Below are 22,587 nucleotides of genomic sequence, written 5' to 3' on the forward strand. Positions count from 1 at the left end.
AGTTCTGAAGGCAAAAGGGGGTCCAACCCGTTACTAGCATGGGGTACCTAATAAAGTGGCCGGTGAGTGTACATTGTAGCAATACATCCATCCATCCTCCCCTCAATACAGTGCAGTCGTCCTGTCCCCTTTGTAGAAAAGCATCCCCAAAGAATGATATTTCCACCTCCATGCTTCACAGTTGGGATGGTGTTATTGGGGTTGTATTATTATTATTATTATTATTATTATTATTATTATTACTACTACTATATTGGTCCTTCTTCTTCCTCCAAACACATTGGCAAACTTCCATTGGGCCAGGACATGCACTGGCTTGAGCAGGGGGACCTTGCGTGCGCTGCAGAATTTTACTCCATGACGGCATTGTGTGTTACTAATGGTTTCCTCCGAGACTGTGGTCCCAGCTCTCATCAGGTCATTGACCAGGTCCTGTCGTGTAGTTCTGGGCTGATCCCTCACCTTTCTCATGATCATTGATGCCCCACGAGGTGAGATCTTGCATGGAGCCCCAGACTGAGAGAGATTGACCGTCCTCTTGAAATTCTTCCATTTTCTAATAATTGCGCCAACAGTTGTTGCCACCAAGTTGCTTCCCTATTGTCCTGTAGCCCATCTCAGCCTTGAGCAGTTCTACAAATTTTATCCCTGATATCCTTCCACAGCTGTCTGGTCTTGGCCATTGTGGAGAGGTGTCTTTTATACAGGTAAGAAGTTCAAATAGGTGCAGTTAATAATGGTACTGAGTGGAGAACAGGACGGCTTCTTAAAGAAAAACTAACCGATCTGCGAGAGACGTAATTATTACTGGGTGATCAAATACTTATGTTATCCGAATACTAATTAATTATTTAAAAATCATGCAATGTGATCTTCAGGATTTTTGTTTTAGATTCCGTCGTTCACAGCTGAAGTGTACCTATGATAAAAATTACAGACCTCTGCTGATTTTGCAAGTTTTCCTACTTAAAAAGCATGTAGTTTGACAAATACTTCTCCCCACTGCAGGTGGTGCACAAAACGGCTTGGGTGCTGCACCTTAACCTTATAATGCCAGAGAAAACCCTGCAATCATTTCTAATTATTTAATATATGTAATTAATGCATCCTGGATGTATATATGTCATAAAATGGATGACTAATAAACCAATTAGAAATCTTTAATTTTTCGCAAAAACCAACACTTGCTTATTATTAGTTGATGACTTCCTAGGTACAGGTGTGATAGTGCTGACTGACAGTCCTCCTCCTCAGTCAGATAGAAAACCATTTTATAAATAACATTATTGTCTACAGCAGACAACAAAGACTACGTGAGACTTTTGTCAATAAAAATGTAAGACTTTTTAATACTTTCTTAGGTCTTTTCTGTGTTGAAACCTGCTTTTACCCTGTACTACTGTGGTTACGTCCTCCTCATTTGTATTCTGTGTCAGTTTCTGGACATTTCAACGAGATTCTTACCAGGGAGAGAGTTTAACACAGAACAAACCCATTGGGCATATTTGTTAGTAGCTTCAATTTATTTCCTTCATGTCATCATTTACCGTGAATGCACGTGAAATGACCATGACTGACGTAAAATGTCAGTGCTTTGCTTAATAAACCTCAATTAAAAAATGGTTGCACATACACTGTGCGATGCAAAATGCAGTGAGGTGTTCATCACCATCAAAGTAAAGCCTCAGAGAAGTTAACTTCTGCATTTTGCATAAAAACAACACATGTAGATGCGCTGTACCTTCTGCTGCGGGGGAAAAGGTGATGCCCTCTCTCTCGTGAAGTGGCAAGGCGCTAAGTCTGGGGATATCATCTGGCACCATGGCACGGGGCTGCCCCAAAGCCACTGCTGCTGCCCGACACACATGTTTGATCCTCGGACCACCCAGCGGCTGTTCCTGCACACAAACGCAGAATAAATATCGTGAAATTAAACACTGCTTATTTTAAAGTGCAAAATAAAAAAAACAAATCAATATATTTCAGGCGTAATTTGCCTTTACCACTGAGGTACTGTTACTGTCTTGTTTCTCTATTGATTGATGGTTTGTTTTTTTAAAGGTGATTCACAAATAAAGCTTATAATGGTTTTTCACTACATTATCTATCAAAGCATACGTTTTTCCTTATGGCACCCTTACACCGCATATTTCAAACAGTTTTTTTTTCTCATGACCGCCAGCACCAAAAACACATGGCAGCCTGAGTTATAGAGGGAATCCTCCCGAGCACACAATAAACAGACCAAATGACAAAAAGATCAAAGATCAGTAAGATCCTAAACATGTGATTGCAACAAATGCAGTGGACTGATGCTGCTTTATTCAAAACCCAGACGAGACAACATAGCAATGCAGAGTTTTAATTTGAAAGTATTACCTGAGGACTGATATCTTTGAGCGATACACCAACTCTCCTCCTCCTTCTCCTCCTTCTCCCACTCACTGGCACTCGTGATTCTCTGGAGCCCAACTATCGGCCCAGACGAGGAAGAAAAACAAGTTGTATGTAAGAGATGCTATCAATATGTTACTATACCTCCCTAAAACAGCAAAGTTATTTACAATGTGACCTGTAAAGTTCAGACTAAAATAAGACAAGACAAATTTGGGCTGCACGATTATGGCCAAAATGATAATCATGATTATTTTGATAAATATTAAGATCTCGATTAATTATCACGATTATTTGTTGATTTTATCCAAAACTAATTTTATTGTCACATAGGCTATTTATAACTGCTTTCACGTCCGTATTAAGCCACATTCCTCTTGTCTATGTTGAAGTTGTATGTACGTATGTATGTATGTTGTATGCCCGTTATCTACCGGACAAAATATCAACAAGGATTTTGGTACCACATTACGGTGCAACTTAAATGCCTGCGTTGCTCTCTGGTGCTACAAAACCGACGTTAGAGGTAACAGAAACATTGCTGCATGTCACGCTAGTGAACACTAATAACACGATACACAGCAGGTAACGTTAACCAATTTAGTGCTCGATCATGCAAATTTGGTCTTGGGAAGCCAAAATCGTGATTAAAATTTTATTAAGTGTGCAGCCCTAAGAAAAATGTTACATGTACAATTACAACTTTCATTTCAGTTTTCTGGATGTTTGATTCTTACCTGTGACAGCTTGAGCTGCTTCTGCTGATCAATCTTGAAGAGCTGCACTTTGGCTTTCTTCAGCAGGTGGAGCATTTTCTTATTAGCTCCACTGAGACCAATTCGATGGCTGGGCCCACTGACTTCCGACGCCTCATGACAGTCCCCAGTCATGCCTCCTGCTTCATCTGTACCAAACAGCGTGAATAAAGCAACTCTGGTTACATAATGTACAAACAAACACCTCTTAACTATTAAAAACACACCTATTAATTGAACAGGGACACAAATCATTTCAAATTTGTAAAATTATCTCTTTACAATTTCCAAGATACTTCAGAAATGTTGCCGCCCTTCTCAATTTTTCCAGTCTTTTTCCATATTGATGTGGCTACAACAGCTTAAAGATTGCATTAATAATAAAGAAATAACCAAAAACAAAAGCCTCTGCAGACATTTTTCCTAATTTTAACGCTAATTCAATTACAAAAACATCTTACTGTTCCATGAGAGAGCAGTTCTTTGTGTAAAAAAAATAAAAAAATAAAAAAGAAGTAAAAAAAGACAGCAAAGATTAAGTAGCAAGATCTTCATGACTTATAACACAAAAAGAAGAAACAACACTTACTGTTGTTTTCCGTATCTCCTGATGGCAAATGTGAGGGCGCTTCCACATCAGCATTCACCACCACGGCTAGTTTCCTCACAACGCCGGGAGAGTCCATCTCTTCCATCGTGAGCTTTGACCTACGCCTCTTCCTGACATGCGACGTCAAACCGTCGCCCCGATGCGTATAATCCGTGTCGGCGTGGCCTTTCTTTTTCTCCGCCAGTTTCAAGGTCAGTTTCTTGAGGTTCTTGTAGATCTCTAGGTGGCTCGTGCCTGACCTGGGCTTTGATGACAACTTTGTCACTGCAGATGGGCTTTCGGCCACAGATAGACATTCACTGTCTGACTGCAGCAAGTTGCCATCATAGCTTGACTCGTGACCCGATGGACTTGGTTTTTCGTCCTCTCTCTGTTGACTTTTCAGCCATGTTGAAAGAGAACCCTTTGGAAAGGGAATCATTTCCTCGTCCAAGAACCTCTTTGGAGTTTTAATAACGCGGGAGGACCGTGCGCTCATTACAGGAGTGGAAGAGTTGTGTGAGCTCTGCTGGACTGGAAACGAGCTCGGCTTACCCTCGGATAGAGTGATATTGTGACCTAGCGGCTGCTGCTCGCTCATGTCCGCCATCGGTGTGGCTGGAATAGGCTCTGGGACATATGCGTAATAAACATGCCTAGTGCGATTACGAGGAATTTTTGGACGTTTCATTTCTGGAACGTTCTTTGGTGCCTTTCGCTTGTGCCCAAACAAAGACCGTTTGCGTTGTCTTTTCTGTATTCTTTTATCGGGGGAATTTGTGGCTTTACACTCAAGGGGCATTGCTGCCTCTTCTCCACTTTGGGCACCGGCCTCAGCTCCAGCCTCTGGGGAGGCACCCATACCCTTGGCCATTCTCCTCCTCCGCCGTTTGCGAAAGGATGTGACTGCTTGCGATGTGCGTCTGGTGTACCCACTTCGAAACCCCTTTGTGCATCTCACAGATCTCTGTGGCTGGGATTGGTCTGTGTCCGAGTCCTCTGTCACCTCGCCTCGTTCTTTCACCTCGGAAGCTTTCTCTGAGCCACCAGCTGAGGTATTGGCCGTTTGATTTTGCCTCCTGTCTGTAACTACTGATTTTCCTGCTTTCCTGATAAAGTCAGCTGATCTAGTACTGCTCTGTCTAGCTGAGGCCTGTTCGCCTGCATGTTTGGTTTCTGCAGTGAGAGCTACCTGCTTGCCTTGTAGTGTAATTACCACATTGGGTATTTCTTTGTCTTTTGATGGGCTCTCTTTGACACCCAGGCCTTCTTTAGGCATCCTTGGTACAATTTTTCCAATAAGAGACGGTTTTGGGGTCTTGGGTATAATTTTTCCAAAGATAGGCTTTGCTTTTTCTCCAAGAGAAAGTTCTGAAGCTTGGGGAGGCTTTGCTTGGCTGAGTAATGACGACTGAGGAGATTTTTGTGGACAAACTGTTGTGGTCCCAAATCCAGTGAAAACATCCTCCTGTAGAAAAACATAGAACGTACAAACTTTACCAGGCTATAATACATTTGGACATGTTTAAATGAAGACATGTATGCTGTACACCATCAGCTACAGAACAAAAACACACACTATCGTCATAATATAGCACAAAGCTGAATTATGATGGAACTTTCTATGAAATAGAATTGACATTGAACAAAAAACAATTACAAGCATAAATAATTTCTTAAACATCCAGCATTCCCATAATATAGAGCAAATTAAACTATTACTACAGTATTGTGATTCAAACAATGATAATACATGGGTTCAGCAGATGCTCGTGTGTGTGTGTGTACCTGTAGCCTCCACTGTTTTATTAGTAATTGTCAGACATGTTTGATGACTAAAATAGCTCAGTATCAGCTAGAGGTGGATGTCCACCAGGAGAGTACAGTGGTCAAAGTTGATATTTTTAGTTTGGGATTTTGTAATACTTTCATTTGATTTATTATTTGAAAGCTAATAGCCACTATTGTTGTGTTTTTATGTTAAACTGATGTATCTATTTTGTAATTGCTCTTTTGTTGTTATGTTATGTTATTGTCACACACACGCATTTTTTAGGGGCATGCTGAAATTTCTTGGGGCATATTTTCGCCCTTACTCCCCTTAATTTCCAAGAGCGGGGAAGGTTATCTACAGAAGATTACTGCAAAAATTATTTACATTTCGCAACAAAATCAAATGACTTCTCCCAAACTTTTCCAAAAAGGATTTTACTATTTTACATGACTTAATTCCATTCCATAATCAGGTATCAGCCAGCCCTGCTGATAATATGGCCCAGTACAATGCTGAGGTAATGAATGAAGCAGATTTTGGTTTCAATCTGTGAGTCCACTTATGAAATAACTTAGCGGATTTTTTCGCCAGTGCACCATCACTGCAGGTGTCTAATTGTCAGTGTAATAAGTGAAAATATTTTCTTCGTAATAAATCAGGAGTGTAGCACTCAAGCTATAGTTGGATTAAAAACAGCATTTTAGCCTAGTTCACCCCTAAAAGTAATATTAAAACATCAGTGAGTTGTTGAAATATACATTCAAACACCATTGCTACAAATGTTTAAACGGACCCTTTAGAACAGTCAGCCTCAATCATCCTCTCATTCACATACCTGTGTACGTCAGGTGCAAAGATTGCACAAAACAGCCGATTTCAACTTGACTTACAATTACTTGCATCCATCTTCATGCTCATAAATATATATACAGTATATCTGTCAGCAATGAAACCCCCTACTGATATCTATGCCAAACCACGGCAGAGCACATGAGTGTGTGGCACTATGTAAAGTGTGGTACTCCAGTTAAACAGCACCCACAAGCTTTAGCATGAACCATGTGACTCTCTTACAGTCCACTCTGAAGGGATTGCATCAGTGAAGTCCGACTGATGTCAGACACTAAATCCCCTGCTCAGGAGATTAAATAATATGATTAGATCCAATTTCGCATTTTATCATTTTTATCACCACCCAGTCTGGATGGAGCTACAAGCAGACGCCGACCTTAGAAGTTAATGATATCTAACACACTGGCTTTTATGAAGAAACACTGAAAATATGAACACAGTGAAAGGTTGTCACAAGAATTTTAAAACCATGAAACACTAGTAAAATAAAAACAATATTCAATACCACGGCAAAAGATTAACAAAATCCTAGGCACACAAAATAGCATACATATTTTCTTTAATGTTTTCCCTACCTTGTAGGCCAACACATTCTTTATATGTCATCATAATTGCATTTAGTATTCATTTATTTTTCTCTGATTTTGGACTTGCCATGGCTAACTCTAGCCTGCTTTTTGAAGAACAGTGACAGATCGAGGACCAGTTGATTTTCTTCCCCGTTTTATCTTCGCAGCCTAGGGTGAAAATCACTTTATTTGTTTCATTTTGGTACTTTCGATGCTTTAAGTAAGGGAGGCTGTATTGTTTTTAACACGTGGTATCAAAGTAAGTTTTAAAGTATTGGTATTTTTAACAACCTTAACAGTGTGGTAGATTCAAGTCCTCCTCATTTGTCGTGTAATGTTTATGTCTCATTATAAATGACTCCAGAGCAAAGTTGTGCACAGAGCATCTATAACCTTTGGTCTAGCATACCCACAAAATATGTTGAAAAATATATATATAATAATATGGGACAAAACAACACCGTTTTAAATGTCTGCGTGCCTTTCTAGGCTTTTGTCAATGTTGAATATGCCACTGAAATTAAAATGTTATGGCATATTCACCTTGGCTACATCACTCCAATACTGTGAAAAAGTCAACCTCAGTTCCTAGAGCCTACTCATACATGTTAATCAGCAGGTGGAATAGAACTTTGCAATAAATCATGATTTGTGTCAAATCCTATGCAAGCAACATGAGTGTGCTTTTGTTGCAGCATGCAGACTATTAAGTGAGAACCCAACTCTTTCTGTAAAACAGACTGACCTAAATCCATGTAAAAAAGTTAGGATTGGTTGATTACCCGTTTGCTTAACGTTCACATCAATAACATTAAAAGGGAGATGCATGATGGGACTGATGAATGTAAACATAAAATTAGGTTTTATAAAAAGGCACAGGGCAAGATGTATCTGTCTGTGTGTGTGTGGTCGAAATTTAGCTTTTTGATTATAAAGTCTAGGTAACGTTACTCCCACGTTCAAAACACCGAGCGATCAGCTGACAGCTCCAACGTGGAGTGTGATCCTCAAGTTAGCACCAGCGACGTTTCACCTACGAAAAGATTATTAGCCTGTGCATGTCCGCACAGTGTTGGAACTTCAACGCAACAAAATGTGTCAGGGGATTAATATCGTTAAACAAAGACATTTACTCGTTTCCACAACAAAACGCGTCCACGATTAGTATCATACCGCCAAAGTTTCCGCCAAGGTTCTTAGATGCATTCAACCTCAGCTGGACGGACGCCGATATCCGTGTGTGTTTTTGCGTGTGTGTGTCTCTTGCAACTTCAAAACAATCAATTAACTATTAATACCTGTAGAAGCAGGACGACAAAATATTCACAGGTCAACCAAGCATACCCTGCAGATAGACGGCTAGCTACAATGCCTATTTAGGGTTAGTGTTTGCAAGCTAAGTTACCGCTAACTAGCTCTATGTTAGCTTAAATACTTTTTGTAAGTAACAAACAGATTCTCTTAAATGTCGTTCTTTTGAACAAAATGGCTTCATGTGTCCCATTATGCGTAGTGTTACCAATCTAGTTATCAATGCTAGAGTTAGCGTATTCACCTCTTCACTGTTGCTGGAGTCAAACCCCGCATCTCTCTGCCTCCTGTGCTTCTCCACCACACCGAGCAGGCGCAGGAGGTACGGGTCCTCACTCAACGCAAGGCCGATGTTTACGGGCCTCGGCCCTTCGGTAGGTAGATCCCCGACGTCCGAGCCAAACCTTCCGAGTTTGTTACGTTTCTCCGACCGCAGCCTGCTGCGTCTCGTGCAAGGCCGACCAGGGAAGCGAGCCCGGGCCGGCGCTTGGGTGCTCAAGCCCGCGACAGTAGCGGGAGATGATAATCCGCCTCCCGATGCCGCCATTATTTACTACAACAACACGGAAAGCGAGCTGGCAGAGGGTGACAGCGGCGATGCGAGAAGCAAGATGGACTGCGCAGAGGCAAAGGCGCGAGATAGAAAGGAACCACAGGTGCATCATGGGAAAACGAACTTCTCCGGCGTCCCAGGACGACCTCTAGTCGAAACACTGGGCGGCGTCGCTTCTCTAGAACCATTTTCTTTATAGGCGTATCAGGTGTAAATGTTTTGATAATTATTGTGTTTATTGTTGAATTACGATTGTACAACTATTCAGGTCATATACTTAAGTCAAAGTGAAAAAAACGTTATTAAATAATACTTCAGTACAAGGCCTGCATGCAAAAGCAAACAGCCAAATGTAATTAAAGTACTAATTATTCAGAATGTCCCCTGTGTGTTGTACAGCACATTTTATGAACGTTTATGTTTTGCATGTAAATCTTAAACTCCAAAGTATAGTTACTAAAATAAATGTAGTGGAGTAAAATGTACCACATTTTCCTCAGAAATGTAATGAAGTGGAAATATAAAGCAGCATAAAATGGAAATGCTAGAGTAAAGCGGAACATCAAGAACCTCATTGTTCTTAAGTAAAATGAGTAAATCTACTCTGTTACTTTACACTACTTGATAGTAGGCAAAAAAGTCATTGTTTTGTCAATAATAAAACTAACGTCTTGACAATTTTGGGGGAGAACAAAACAGAAACAAATGTAGCTTTTAGAAGTTTTGTAGCCTACATTATAGAAGCAAACATCCACATCAATCTTTGATTACATTTTGGGGGATATTTGTTATAATCAAGAAGCCGCAGGTTAGCATACACAGTATTCCAATGTCAGTTGTGTAAAAGCCATTTCAACTTTGTTACATTTGTTTATTAATAAATATTGCTGAATCTTCAGTAATTTTTTGTTCCCCGTTATAATAGATTTTTTTTAAAGGGCAGATTACCTTAAACAAGTGTCAGAAACAGGCCAGAAAAACATTTATCTATACCATGTAATTTACACAGTAATCTGGTTTAAGACTCCACTCACTAGTGGCTGTACAGACACAAAGTGACAGACAGACACCCCAGCAACTTTTTAATGCAACAATTACTTACTTTTTGAGAGGAAAAACAAGACTTGTAGGTGATATTATTAAAAGTTCCTTAGTACAGAGTCCTATTAACTGGCTCATTTTGCAGATTTTGGATTTCAAGATGTATAGGACTCTCATTCTCCGTGTAATTCTCACTTTTGTAGATCCTGAAAATGTTAGTTAAATAAAAAACATTCCCACATTTGAGGGAGAATTAGCTAGTTAGTCTACATTAATAAAAAAATGTTTTTGTTAAAACATTCCAGGTACAGTAGAGGTAATATTGACAGCAAAAAGGGCCTTGCGACACAAGCTTATGGCGGACCTGAATCACATTATGTTCAGATCTGTACATAGTGTAGGGTGTCTTTCTAAAAGCAATTGAAAACAGCATTTCAGAATCAACCTTTATTTCATAGTTTTCATAAACCTGCTTCAAAAACTAAAATGTTCACATAAAACATTCTACCTACACTTAACAGATTATGGTATGAAAGATTGACAATCATTTAACTGAATGGTGTAGGATGAAGTTAGTCATTTCCCCACATATTCTCTAAAATAAATTCTGCTGCCTCCTCAGTGTGGGTGTTCTGGTGGATCTTTAGGGTGCTCTCTTGTGCAAAGTCTTTTCCACAGGTCGGGCAGGTGTATTCAGTTTGGTGATCCATGGCAATGTGTGCTTTAAGTTGCTCAGGCCGAGCATAGCTCTCATCACCCTCTGTGCATGTGTGAGCATTGCAAAGGGGAATCACATGTGCCTCCCTTTTGTGTGCCCGCAGGGCTGCAACAGAAGGGAATAAAAGGTCACAATTTGGTTCAGAACAAGGAATCTTGAGCTCTGGCTGCAGCTCACTGGAGGGGCATCCCTCTGCTCCCTCTTCTTGTTTGATCTTCTTGCTCTCAACCACTCCTCGTTGTGCTGCGTGTTTGGGTTTACGCCCCCGTTTTTTGCCTTGTGGCTTAACGTCACAGTTTACATCGTTGGCAAATCTCTCCTGGTGCTGCATGAGCTCCTCTTCTGTCGGGAAACCACGACTACATTTGCAGCAGTGGTAGGTGTTGATGTCATCAGACACTATGGGGTCGTGAGGGTGCACGGCGATGCGATGCACGCGAAGGCGCGAAGGACTGGGGAACAAGGCGCCACAGTCCCTGCAGGGACACTGTCGTTCTATGCACTCATGTCGCCTGTGTTTGTTCAGCTGCAAGACATTTAACAATCATCATACACAACAACTTATTGTATGAGTTTCCAAGCACAAAATAAGAGACTAACATGTATCGTGCTGTGCCCTCACCTCAGTGAAGGTAAAGAAGTTTTTCTGGCAGTAAGGACAAAGGAAGGGCTTCTCCTCTCTGCTGTGGGTGGCCTGGTGCTGGCTGAGCTCATCAGAGGAGGAGAAGCTCTTGTCACACTTATAGCAAGTGAAGACTGTATCAGTCTGTAAAATGATGACCAGAAATTGGTTAAAAATATGAAATCTTAACTCAAGGCATTATTGTTTTTATTTTTTTTTAAAGAATGAAGGTCTTCACAATAGTCAACTGAAGAACATCTTCTAAAGTTGTTCTTTTCTGAGATATTTTCAAACCAAATTACATCTTCACTTTCATCCCAAATAATATTATGTGCAAAAAGACTAAATTATGCAGAACCTTTGCATTTATACCAGTGCCTGACTCTAATCTACAAAGCCTCCATCTTTACACTGCAGTTGCAATTCACAGACAAATAATCACTCAAACTTAAACAATTTGTTGATTAACTCATTCATAATTTGCTTTTGTTTTCAATTATCCTAATAAATGTATTTGTATTTTTATTTTTATTTTTTTACTGTTGGTCGGACAACACAACCTATTGAACACATTCATCTTCTTTAAGGGAAATTGTAATGAGCATTTTTTTTCTATTTTCTCATGTTTTTATAGACGAACCAATAACTCTTCAGTTGGAGCAATACAAATCAACCTCGTTGTTATACATTGCTGAGTTTGTATTACTACCTCAGTCTGCTTTCCCCCACCTGCTGCAGATGCTGTTTGTACTGGTCCCGATGACTCTTCCTCATGTGTCTCTCCTTGGCTTTGGAGTTACAGAAAGTGATGAAGCACTGAAAACACTGCAGACTCTCATGCTGATCTGCATCACAATGAGATGACAATATGCTTCATGATCAGTTACAACGTTATAGGCGGAATATATTAAATAAAAATGCATACTATGACTGTTGTGTTGACAACTTAGACTAGAATTAAGTTTACAGCATGTCGTAGGAAGTGTGTTAACTTACAGGATTGCAGAGGGGCGACGCCGGGCTCTGATTTGTTCTCTGCTGAAGTGGCTCTCTTCTCACTCCCAACAATGACTTGCTCTATCTTCAACATTTCCATGTTGATGTTTTCAGACACCGCTAGGCCACGTGGAGCTGTAACATAGAAACACACTGTTGTTGTAGACAAACTGAACATTTATCATACATATAATGTCAGCGGGCAAAGCTGAACAGGCTCCAGGAGATGACAGGCTGCAGACGCAGCGTTAAGATAACTATAATCAAAGATTAGAGATTGGAATAATTAAAAAGCATGTTACATTTTCTACAAATAGATAAACGCCTCACGAGATGCTGCTTTTTGTATTTTCCTTAAGACATACTAGTTATAAAATAAAGATTATACAAAACTGCTAACGTTAGGCCAGAGCTAGTTAAAAGGAGAACGGAGGCAACGGAGTCTGGTCATCACCAAGCACAGCTGCAACTGAATGCGCGTCGACTGTGATCGTTCTAACTATATTTTAAATCGTATTACCGTGTGCTTACGTTTGTGTTGTACCTTTGCACTTTGAACCGCATGCACATATATGCAAAACTATGAATCGTTTTAAATGATGTCTTTGTAAACAATCAATAAAGGCATCCATTTCTTACCGTAAGAGAGACGTCTACCGATTCGAAGCCGCAGTGAATTATTCTGCCCAGTACCCACATCACGTGGAAAGGTCTGACAATCACGGAGATATCGCGATATTATGGAATTGTAGTTTTGTCTTGGTTGCATTTGTGGTGGGGTGTATCCTTCAGGCCACATACCTTCTTACTAAAGGTGAAACCATGTTTTATATCATTTGGTGACTATACACAGTACTGTGCAAGATGCTGTGCAAAAGTATTAAGCAGGTGTGAGAAAGTGCTGTAAACTCAGAATGCCTTCAAAAATATAAATGACGATTGTTTATTTTTATCAATTTACAAAATGCAAAGTGAGCTAAATCACAGTTAATTACTACCCTTTGCCTTCAAACCAGCATCCCCAGGTACACCCATCTACTGTCTGGAGATGTGTGGCCAGAAGTGGTCTTTTTGGAGGAGTTGCAGCCAAAAAGCCATACCTCAGACTTAGAAACAAGGCCAAGCGACTCAACTATGCACAGAAACAACCAACTATTTAGATTTTTTTTGGGTAAATTGATATTGAATTGATGAAAATAAAGAATCTTTATAATTTTGAAAGTATTCTTATATTACAGCATTTTTTATTTTTTTATTACAGCATAGCACAACTGCCTAAGACTTATGCAGAGTACTGTATAAACCAGACGTGTTAAGACATGAAATGTGTGTGTATATAAATATACATATATTATATATATACACAAACACACACACACCTTTTTAACATATGTGTTTACACCTGGATGTGTTAAACATTCTGCTAAAGAAAGATTACTGTCAGCTGTTAATTCCTACACACTGAAAACATCAAAAAAGGGAAGGAGAGAAGAAAAAACATTGACATTTGACTATTCAACTGAGACTACTCATTTGGAAAAAATAAACAAAATTATTATTGTTAGTTGTTCCTTTCCACAATTTTCTACAAATAAAAACAGAGTAAAAACTACAAAAACAGAAGTCTAGTTTAAGGGTCATAGAATTTTATTGGTAATTTAATCAGACAAGGCAGACACATCAACACATCATTTGATGAGTAAGACGGAACATTATCGCTTTAAATAATTTGTCAATAATGCAAGCACGTGGTTCAGAGCAAATGAGGCAGAAGAACTAGTTCAAGGAGTTGAGAGAAGCCATTTAAGCCCTGGCCTGCTGCTGGTGGTCAGCAATTCGGCTTTCCATCACAGGCCTGAAGTGCCTGATCAATCCCTGAAAACCCAGAAAAGACAAAAACAGAGGGAAATAGTACATTAATAATGCAGAACAATAACCGGGGCTACATCACAAACAGAACGTCAGTGTATATTTATTACATAAAAGTGATGTTAATGATGTGTTAATTCCTGTGGTAAAGGTTTAATGTTCAGAATGAAATACACATGGCAGAAAGGACCTCAAGTTTTATTTTGAGTAGGGGTGGGAAAATTAATTGATACTTAGATGCATTGCGATTCTCTCTAGAACAATTTGATGCTCGATTCTGATAAGTTAATTATTATTATTATTTTTTTATATGCTGATTTTTATTTAAAAGCTACTGTCTCCAGACATGTACAAATCAGAAAACAGTGACTAAAGAGGATGGAATAAAAGACAACAACTTTAGTTTAGGCAAGAGTGCAGACCCCCCCCCCCCCCATTAGGCAAAACGCATATAGGCTGTTCATCTACTTTATCACATTACATCTGACCACCTTATGTTTCGTGTTCTAAGAATCCAATTTTCCACCATTAATCATGACTGGGCCTCTGACATGGAAGATTACTGTGAGAGAAGGTAACTTTCACAAGCATGTTTAAGGCTTAAGCATGGAATAACTACAAAATAAAAACTTCAGTAGAAATATATATTTCATAAAAATTTGTGTGTGACAAATATTATATATGTCAGAATCTAGGATTTATATAAACTCTTAGGATTTATATGTTGTTGTTTTTTTAAACCACGCATGGTAATGTACATAAATCGAATCGTTAGCTTCTGAATCGGAATCGAATCGTGAGGTGACCAGAGATTCCCAGCACTAATTTTGAGGTTATGGTTTCATGATGAAAGTTCATATTTCTAGCTAACTAACACCTAACTATTTCTAATGCAATCCAATACAACATCCCAGACATAAATCTATCAAATAAATAGATTGCTTTCTACAGTGATCTTTGTCCACCTTCAATGGGGATGCATAAAATAATGTAATAAAAAAAAAAAAAAGCAATACAACAAAATGGAGTCTGCAAAATGTCAATTCATTCATGTCCCAGAGTCCCCCTTTCATTTTTCCAATGATCCTGTTAGTACGAAATGCATTATGACAGTACATGGGTGTACCTGCACTGGCCATGCTGCACCATCTCCAAGGGCACAGATTGTGTGTCCCTCAATCTGCTTACTGAGCTCCCAAATCATGTCGATCTCTGATGGCCGTGCATCACCTTTTACAAAACGCCACATCATGTTATTCATCCAGTCCACTCCTGCAGAAACAGATCAAAAGAAAAAGTTAGTTAGAGGTATTATAGAACACTGAAAAACCCAATGGGGGTTGACACTTTCAGTGCCTGAAATGACACTGCAGTGGCACTTACCTTCTCTGCAGGGTGTGCACTGGCCGCAACTCTCATGCTTGTAGAACTCAATCAGACGGGCGATGGCTCTGATGATGTCAGTCTGCCAAAAACATGCATCCACCAATGTTACAGATGTTTAATGATTTCTTTATGCGCAATGAATTAGTCAGCAGAGGTCAAGAACTTACAGATTTGTCCATGACTATAAGTGCAGCTGTCCCCAGACCAGTCTGAGCCTGGATGAGGCCATCAAAGTCCATCAGTACTTCTTCACAGACCTTCTTGGGAATAAGGGGTGTTGAGGAGCCACCGGGGATTACAGCCAGAAGGTTATCCCAACCACCACGCACTCCACCTACCAAACAGATTTTTGTTAAAATTAAGTTTAAAAGTAAGTGCGTTTAGGATGTTCTTATGTCAAGTCATCTTAAAGCCCCCTTATTCTTCTCATTTTCAGTTTCATAATTGTATTTTGAGGTTGTACACCATATTTTTGTTATACCGCATATTGCTGCAGATCCTGTTTTCACCCTGTGTGTTTAGGTCTCTGTTTTAGCTACAGAGTGAGATATATATCACTTGTTTTAGCTACAGAGTGAGCTATACTATCTTTGTTGGGAGTCACATATGCGTAGTATCTAGGTAAGATCACATCAGCTAGATAACTTTTTCTCCAACTTTGGTCAGTACAAGGCAGGATTAGCTGGGAGATGTCTTCTAAACAAGGGGCACTTGTAGAATACCTGCAGAACAGGGACATGTAAGTAGTTGTTTTGTAGATTATGGTGAACTAGGTTGTGTTGTAACAGTGTTTTGCCATTGAGAACAAGCTAGCGCTAGCATGTGCTACGGTTGGACACCTCACCTCGGCTAGTGACGTAAAAAGCCGTGCAGATTTTTAACAGCTCACGCAGAGACTGAAGGCAGAGGACATTCAGAAACCTGTATCTCACTCAGAACAGCATGGATAGTTTTTTTTATTGATATGGGGACTTTGATCTTTTCCGCCTATGACCCCCCAGGGTGCAGATGAACAAATGATGCATTTAGGGATTCCCTTTCCACCAGTTTCACTTAATTATTTACAAGACGAGTGTATGAATTTACTGGAATAAGGAACTTATACTACTAACTCAGGTCATAAAAGAATCACAAACAGCTCACTCTATCCAGCAGTTTAAGACCCAAGGTGTTAATTCAAAAACCTTGCCTTAATAGTAAGAATCAAATAGGCACATTGGATACATTGTGTGACACATTCTCAGCTTCAAATGTACCTGCGTGCCTCTCAATGAGGTCTTTCAGAGGGATAGACATCTCCTCCTCTACCGTGCAGGGGTTGTTAACATGGCCGGAGATGTTGAAGAGCTTTGTGCCGGAGTTTCTCTCTCTGCCAAAGCCCAGAAACCATGAGCCGCCACGACGACAGATGGTGGGTGCCACGGCTACAGTTTCCACATTGGCAACAGTTGTTGGGCAACCAAACACACCTTTAAGAGAGCAGCAGAAGTGAGGTACATATTACAGTACAGATTTTATTTGGCAAGAAAAATAGTCCCACAGGATTTCTCTGTGTTCAGATCAAAATAACTTGTAGGTTGAAGAAAATGTGGCCATTGTGAGAATGCACTCAGGGGTACAAGCTGAAGACTAATAAGATAAATATTTTATTTATTTTGACAAAAAAACTTTTCAGATTCTGATTTTATGTGTACCAGAACTCACCCACATCAGCAGGAAATGGGGGCTTCAGGCGGGGTTTCCCCTGCTTTCCCTCCAGGGACTCGATAAGAGCGGTCTCCTCTCCACAGATGTATGCTCCAGCACCACGCATCACAAACACATCAAAGTCATAACCGCTGCCACAGCAGTCCTTTCCAATGAGCCCAGCAGCATAGGCCTCATTGATAGCCACCTATGAGCAGATATTCAATTCAATTTTATTTATATAGCGCCAAATCACATCAACAGTTATCTCATTGCTCTTTTCATAAAAGAGCAGGTTTAGATCGTACTCTGTGATGTTATTTACAGAAACCCAACAATTCCCAACAGGAGCGAGCACTAGGCGACAGAGGCAAGGAAAAACTTCCTTTTAAGAGGCAGAAACCTCGAGCAAAACCATGGCTCAGGGTGGGCGGTCATCTGCCATGACCGGTTGGGGGTGAGAGAAAGAGACAGACAGAAAAAAAGAGAGAGAGAGAAGAAAGAGACAGACAGAGATAGACAGACAGAGAGAGAGAAGAGACAGAGAGAGAGAGACACATGGAGAATTAAAGCAGAGGATGTTGAACAGGAACATGGAGGCAGCAGGTGACTCCAACCACAGATCCAGACTCCACAGCTCCAGAGCAATTATTATATTCATATTTAAAAAATAACTCTTGAACAGGATGGATTATTACATAGTGTTGCACAACCGTACCTTGAATTGTACATAACTCTACTATTATAGCCACAAGCACTTGGCCTGCAGTATGTCAAAACTGAATTAAGACAACACAGGAATAAAAATGTAATAAAGATTATCACAAAATTGTAAAATACAATTTAAAATAAAAAGGTTCAAGTATAACATCCATCAATAAATAAAATACAAACTCAAGAATTCAGTCTACAGATATCCTTTCAGTAAACACTCAGTCCATCCGTTTGTATTTCTGATTTTACGGCACACATTTAGTGATTTTATAGCAAATTGTGTGAATGTTGCTGGCATGTTATTTTTTAAGACACTAAAATCATAAATCAATGTTCCTGAGAAATCATAATTTCAAAGTGTATATCTCAGGTTTCATTTGGTCTATTATCACCTGCAGGTTGGAAGACTCATTGTAGAACTCTCCTCTGATATAAATATAAGCAGCACGCGCCCCCATGGCTCTCCCAGCCACCAGGCAGCCCTCCACCAGCTTGTGTGGGTCATTTCGCATAATCTCCCTGTCCTTACAGGTGCCAGGTTCTCCTTCATCTGCGTTCACCACCAGATACTTAGGCCTGAAGAATTAAATTGGAACTTGGTTAAATACGATAGAGCAAACTAATCCAGGCAAAACCAGCTAGAGCCACCTAATGTGTCAAAGCTGCACTCGTCAATTGTTTCAGCTTTCATGCACCTAATGGCTGACAAGAAATGATGGTTGTACGAGACCATGTGAATTAATGTTAATGAAAATGATAAGAAACCACATACTCAGTGCTTAAACAGCATCCCCTAAACAGTTGGTGGGGATGGATTTGATGAAAACTAAATGTGCTGTTGTTTAGAAAAGATTATGCCAATATTAAGTTTATGGAAGTATAAAGATGTTAAACGAATACTGTTCATCTTAAACTTTGCCAATTGCAAGATTTGGTTACTTTTTTTGAGTAATCAATATGATCAATATTTGAGATACCAGTGCAAATATGTTGGGTCAAATTAATAAATAAAAAAATCAATGTTGGTTTAATCTGTGTAAGACATCTGTGCTGTTTCCTTTCCAATACAAACTGGTAAAATGACATGAGAGTATAAGAGCAGATGTGTGTGCATCTGTCTCAGCACAGACCTGCCATCGCTGGGCTTGTTCATGAAGCTCCACTTCATGCCTGTAGGGAAACCAGCTCCTCCTCGCCCACGCAGGCCAGAAACCTTGACCTCATTGAGGATCCAGTCGACTCCCTTCAAGAGGATCTCCTTAGTTTTGTACCAGTCGCCACGCTTCATCGCCCCCTTCAGCCTGAAGCACAAGATGATAGGAGCAGGTGAGGATTGTGTCCTTTTTTACCTCTAGACATTATTGATAAAGTTTTATTGCAACAAAGCTTCTTGTCAGGTCAAGAACATGCATAACTGGAATTCTTCCTTTAGTTTTAAGCACATTAATTTGTATTGTGTAGGACGAGAAATCAATTTAATATGGATATTTTGTTTAAAGTTGTTATATGTAAAATTAAGTTGTGTTGTTTCTGGCATTGGCGGTAAGATGTAATTGCAGGCACGTCTCTGGAACCTCATCTCCCAGAGTTCCTTTCGTAACTGAACAGCGCTGACTAATGCCTTCTTATGTTTCACATTGGTAGCAGGTCCCAATAGAGAAGGGGAACAATGGCTTCTGATACGGTAACTATAAAACTTTGTAGCGTATTTACTAATTATTAAAATATTATTTAATTGCCCTTCTTTAGTACGTTTAGTTTTTTGTTTCTTTTTTTTGACTCACAGCGGCTGTTCTTTTCCTGTCTGTTGATCCACCATTGTGAGTCAGCAGTAATAAAATGTAGGCGCCCGGTCTTCACAGCATCACAGACAACAATGAGGGCAGAAAAGCATCCCCAATTTGTTTTAACCAAATATTCACTGTCCAGCTCAGCTATGAACACCGGATCTGCAGCAAGTTACCGCATTGATCACTAACGGTAGGCTACCGACGTCATCTTCACCAGATAGCCCGCAACTGTCCTGCTTTTAAAACAAACATGTGACCTAATGTCTCACCACAGACAATTGCCGTTTGCATGGACCTACGGCGTTGCGCTGCTATGAGTGAATAGAGGAAACACTGGAATGGATATTTTGCGTAATTTTAAACGAACGAGAAACACTGATGTATAAAACCGCCAATTATATTCATTTTTAAAGTTTTTTTTTAAAGATTATTTTTTGGGCATTTTAGGCCTTTAATCGACAGGACAGTTGAAGATATGAAGGGGGAGAGAGAGGGGGACTGACATGCAGCAAAGGGCCGCAGGCTGGACTCAAACCTGGGCCTGCTGCGTTGAGGAGTAAACCTCTATATTTGGGCACCCGCTCTACCAACTGAGCTATCTGGGTGCCCCAGTTATATTAATTTACAAGTTTACCGAAAGATCGTTCCAGCCCACTTTAACTCCCATCAATCACCATTGTTTCGACTGACTTTTTGATAGATAAGAACTTACCGGCAACTAACTAGATGCAAATCTTACAGACTACAACTCAAAGACTTTGCACTGCACATGAGAAAAACATCAGGGGACTTACCTCCAGTCATGGCGGCCATAAAGATTTGTGAAAATTCTATCCTGGTCTGCAAGAGGGCCAAATGTTGTTTTCTTAGGAGCACTCTGGGAATATGAGACAAACACATATTCAGTGTTAACATTGTTACCCTATTGTTACCATTTCAATTTTTTCCAAAATACGGGCTTGTACCTGTGTTGTGCTGTTGAATCGGGTGATAGCAGTCACTGCACCTTGACTGACAGCAACTGGAGCACGGGCCACCCCACACACCACTGCTCGAGACAGGGACAGCATCCTTCCTGCACCAGGACAGACCATAACATGCTGTCAAACAGAGGTTGCTTTAGTTTAACCCTCATGTTTTCCTCGGGGTATATTTGACCTGATTTCCTATACAAATGTTGTTTTTAACTACCCGATTGTAATTAACCAAAATAACATGACTGATTCCACACATCGCTCTTTGGGGGGATTTTGATGGGTAATTCTGGGGTGCCTTTTTCAATTATATAGCATTTGAAAAGAATTGAAGTGGTTTCCAAATTGAATTGAGTAAAAGTTGACAAATTCCAGTCTGTGATTATCCATCAAAATACTTTCCTTTAATTTTTGTCTAAATAATTCAAAATTTTTGCTTTTCTAACTCAAACATTAGGTATAATTTCCTATAAATTAAGTTTATTGACCATAAATTCCAAAAATAACTATAAAACTAAAGTTAATAAGTTAGTGTTACGTGGTGTTGAAAACGTCAAAAAAAGTGATAAACATTGGAAAAAAGCTTCAAAGCTGTTGAAAAAGGAGGACAAAACGCAAGAAAAAGTTAAAAACATTGATAAAAAGCATCAACAAAATTGTTGATTTTCTATTTTGACGGGAAGACAACACAAGGGTTAACAAAAAATAGGACACAATCATGGTTTTACAAAAAATACTGTGAGTTGCCATCAGAGTCTGTTGTCTAGCTAATTTTTGTTTAAAGTTCTTGATTTAAGTCAACATTTTACTAAGACTAAAATGTTATTAATGCAGTTATTGTACTGCTCGTGCGTAAAAAACATTTAACATCAGAGAAGTTTGGCTCCTTTAATTAAATGAAAAAAGGGTTTAATACAAAAACATATTCTTATTTCTCAAATAACGTATGGATAATCCTCAGGGATGGTATTAGCACTATTATAAAAAACTAAACTGAAGAGTGCTATCTGAAAATAGTCCAGTGGACTCATCAACCAGAGCATCAACAAATCAGTTCCATCAGTAATATTCCATAACTAGACAGATTACTGTTACATAATATTATAATGACCCTATCAACTAAGAACAACTCGTTACATTTTTTTACAGGAGTCCTTCTGTAATAAAACCCTTTTTTTCATAACTGTCATAACATATTATTCAAACCATTAGGAATCTAAACAAGAACAGTGTCAGACAGCTGACACTGTTTCTATTTCAACACTAATCGCATTTCATTTTAACATGATAAAAGTGTCTAACACTAGATTAACTTTTCTTGTTTTGGTGGTTTTTGGTTTTGGACAGAGATCTTGTGTAACTTGCTATGTTGTGTTATTATATCACAGGCACATAGAGTTACGTAAACTAACAAAGGTGAAGGCGAACGCCAGCAATGTTTTACATCTTCAGCTGTACTTTTTCAGATCAACACACTTGTAAAGAAATTAAATTATTATGGATAAACTTTTTTCTCACTTAAAAGTGATGTAAATGCACGCACTGACAACCAAGATCATAGGTCTAGCGTCTGCTAGCCTGGCGCTAAGCTAAGTTGGCTAGCTGTTAACCTTGTAATGTCAGAGTAGAAGCCGCGGATTCACGACGTAGCATACATATATCACACTGAAAATAAATGAACGGAAACGTTCACACCAACTGTAATACCAGCTGTGTTAAAAGCATTTAAATGATGAACGGTTTTGATATAACTTAACAAACCATCAGTCCTTACCTTCTCTACGTCCCGAGTTTATGAAATACCGACGGAAGTAGAGCACACGGCCGGAAGCTGTGCGCGCGCGTGTGCGTGTGTGTGTGTGTGTGTGTGTGTGTGTGCGCGCGCGCGCATGCGTGTTGTGCTGTTTACTCTATTTGACAGCTGTACTTTACTAATTTGCAGAAATAACTTATAACTTATATATGATCAGCTGAAAATGTAACTACCATATATC

At 39.5% G+C, this 22,587-nt stretch overlaps 3 protein-coding genes across 4 annotated transcripts in view; all 3 read right to left on the reverse strand.

Annotated features, from left to right (window-relative positions):
* The window catches only part of kmt2ba (lysine (K)-specific methyltransferase 2Ba), a 33,146-nt gene extending 24,262 nt beyond the window's left edge, over positions 1–8,884 (reverse strand). Inside the window, exons 1-5 of one of the 2 annotated variants that reach the window (XM_034891626.1) lie at positions 8,489–8,884; positions 3,739–5,206; positions 3,132–3,298; positions 2,380–2,472; positions 1,742–1,898 (exon numbers count right to left, since the gene is read on the reverse strand). In XM_034891626.1, coding sequence (XP_034747517.1) covers positions 1,742–1,898; positions 2,380–2,472; positions 3,132–3,298; positions 3,739–5,206; positions 8,489–8,791 — 2,188 coding nt within the window. In that variant the 5' untranslated portion in view covers positions 8,792–8,884. The remainder of the gene's footprint in view (positions 1–1,741; positions 1,899–2,379; positions 2,473–3,131; positions 3,299–3,738; positions 5,207–8,488) is intronic. The other variant, XM_034891628.1, reaches the window with a different exon arrangement.
* An 821-nt stretch (positions 8,885–9,705) lies between these two features.
* On the reverse strand, positions 9,706–12,910 carry LOC117956542 (oocyte zinc finger protein XlCOF7.1-like). The gene is made up of 5 exons (XM_034891629.1): positions 12,814–12,910; positions 12,175–12,309; positions 11,908–12,023; positions 11,179–11,322; positions 9,706–11,082 (listed from the first exon to the last, which is right to left on the reverse strand). The coding sequence occupies exons 2-5, from the start codon at positions 12,272–12,274 to the stop codon at positions 10,411–10,413; spliced, it is 1,032 nt and encodes a 343-aa protein (XP_034747520.1). The 5' UTR covers positions 12,275–12,309; positions 12,814–12,910; the 3' UTR covers positions 9,706–10,410.
* Positions 12,911–13,800: 890 nt separating this feature from the next.
* Positions 13,801–22,465, reverse strand: ndufv1 (NADH:ubiquinone oxidoreductase core subunit V1). Its single transcript, XM_034892206.1, has 11 exons — positions 22,368–22,465; positions 20,585–20,694; positions 20,414–20,496; positions 18,960–19,130; positions 18,222–18,405; positions 17,134–17,323; positions 16,686–16,898; positions 15,597–15,763; positions 15,427–15,508; positions 15,170–15,315; positions 13,801–14,049 (listed from the first exon to the last, which is right to left on the reverse strand). The coding sequence occupies exons 2-11, from the start codon at positions 20,687–20,689 to the stop codon at positions 13,978–13,980; spliced, it is 1,413 nt and encodes a 470-aa protein (XP_034748097.1). The 5' UTR covers positions 20,690–20,694; positions 22,368–22,465; the 3' UTR covers positions 13,801–13,977.
* Positions 22,466–22,587: the final 122 nt, after the last annotated feature.

This window comes from Etheostoma cragini, chromosome 14 (assembly GCF_013103735.1).
Source record: "Etheostoma cragini isolate CJK2018 chromosome 14, CSU_Ecrag_1.0, whole genome shotgun sequence".
Lineage (NCBI taxonomy): Eukaryota > Metazoa > Chordata > Actinopteri > Perciformes > Percidae > Etheostoma > Etheostoma cragini.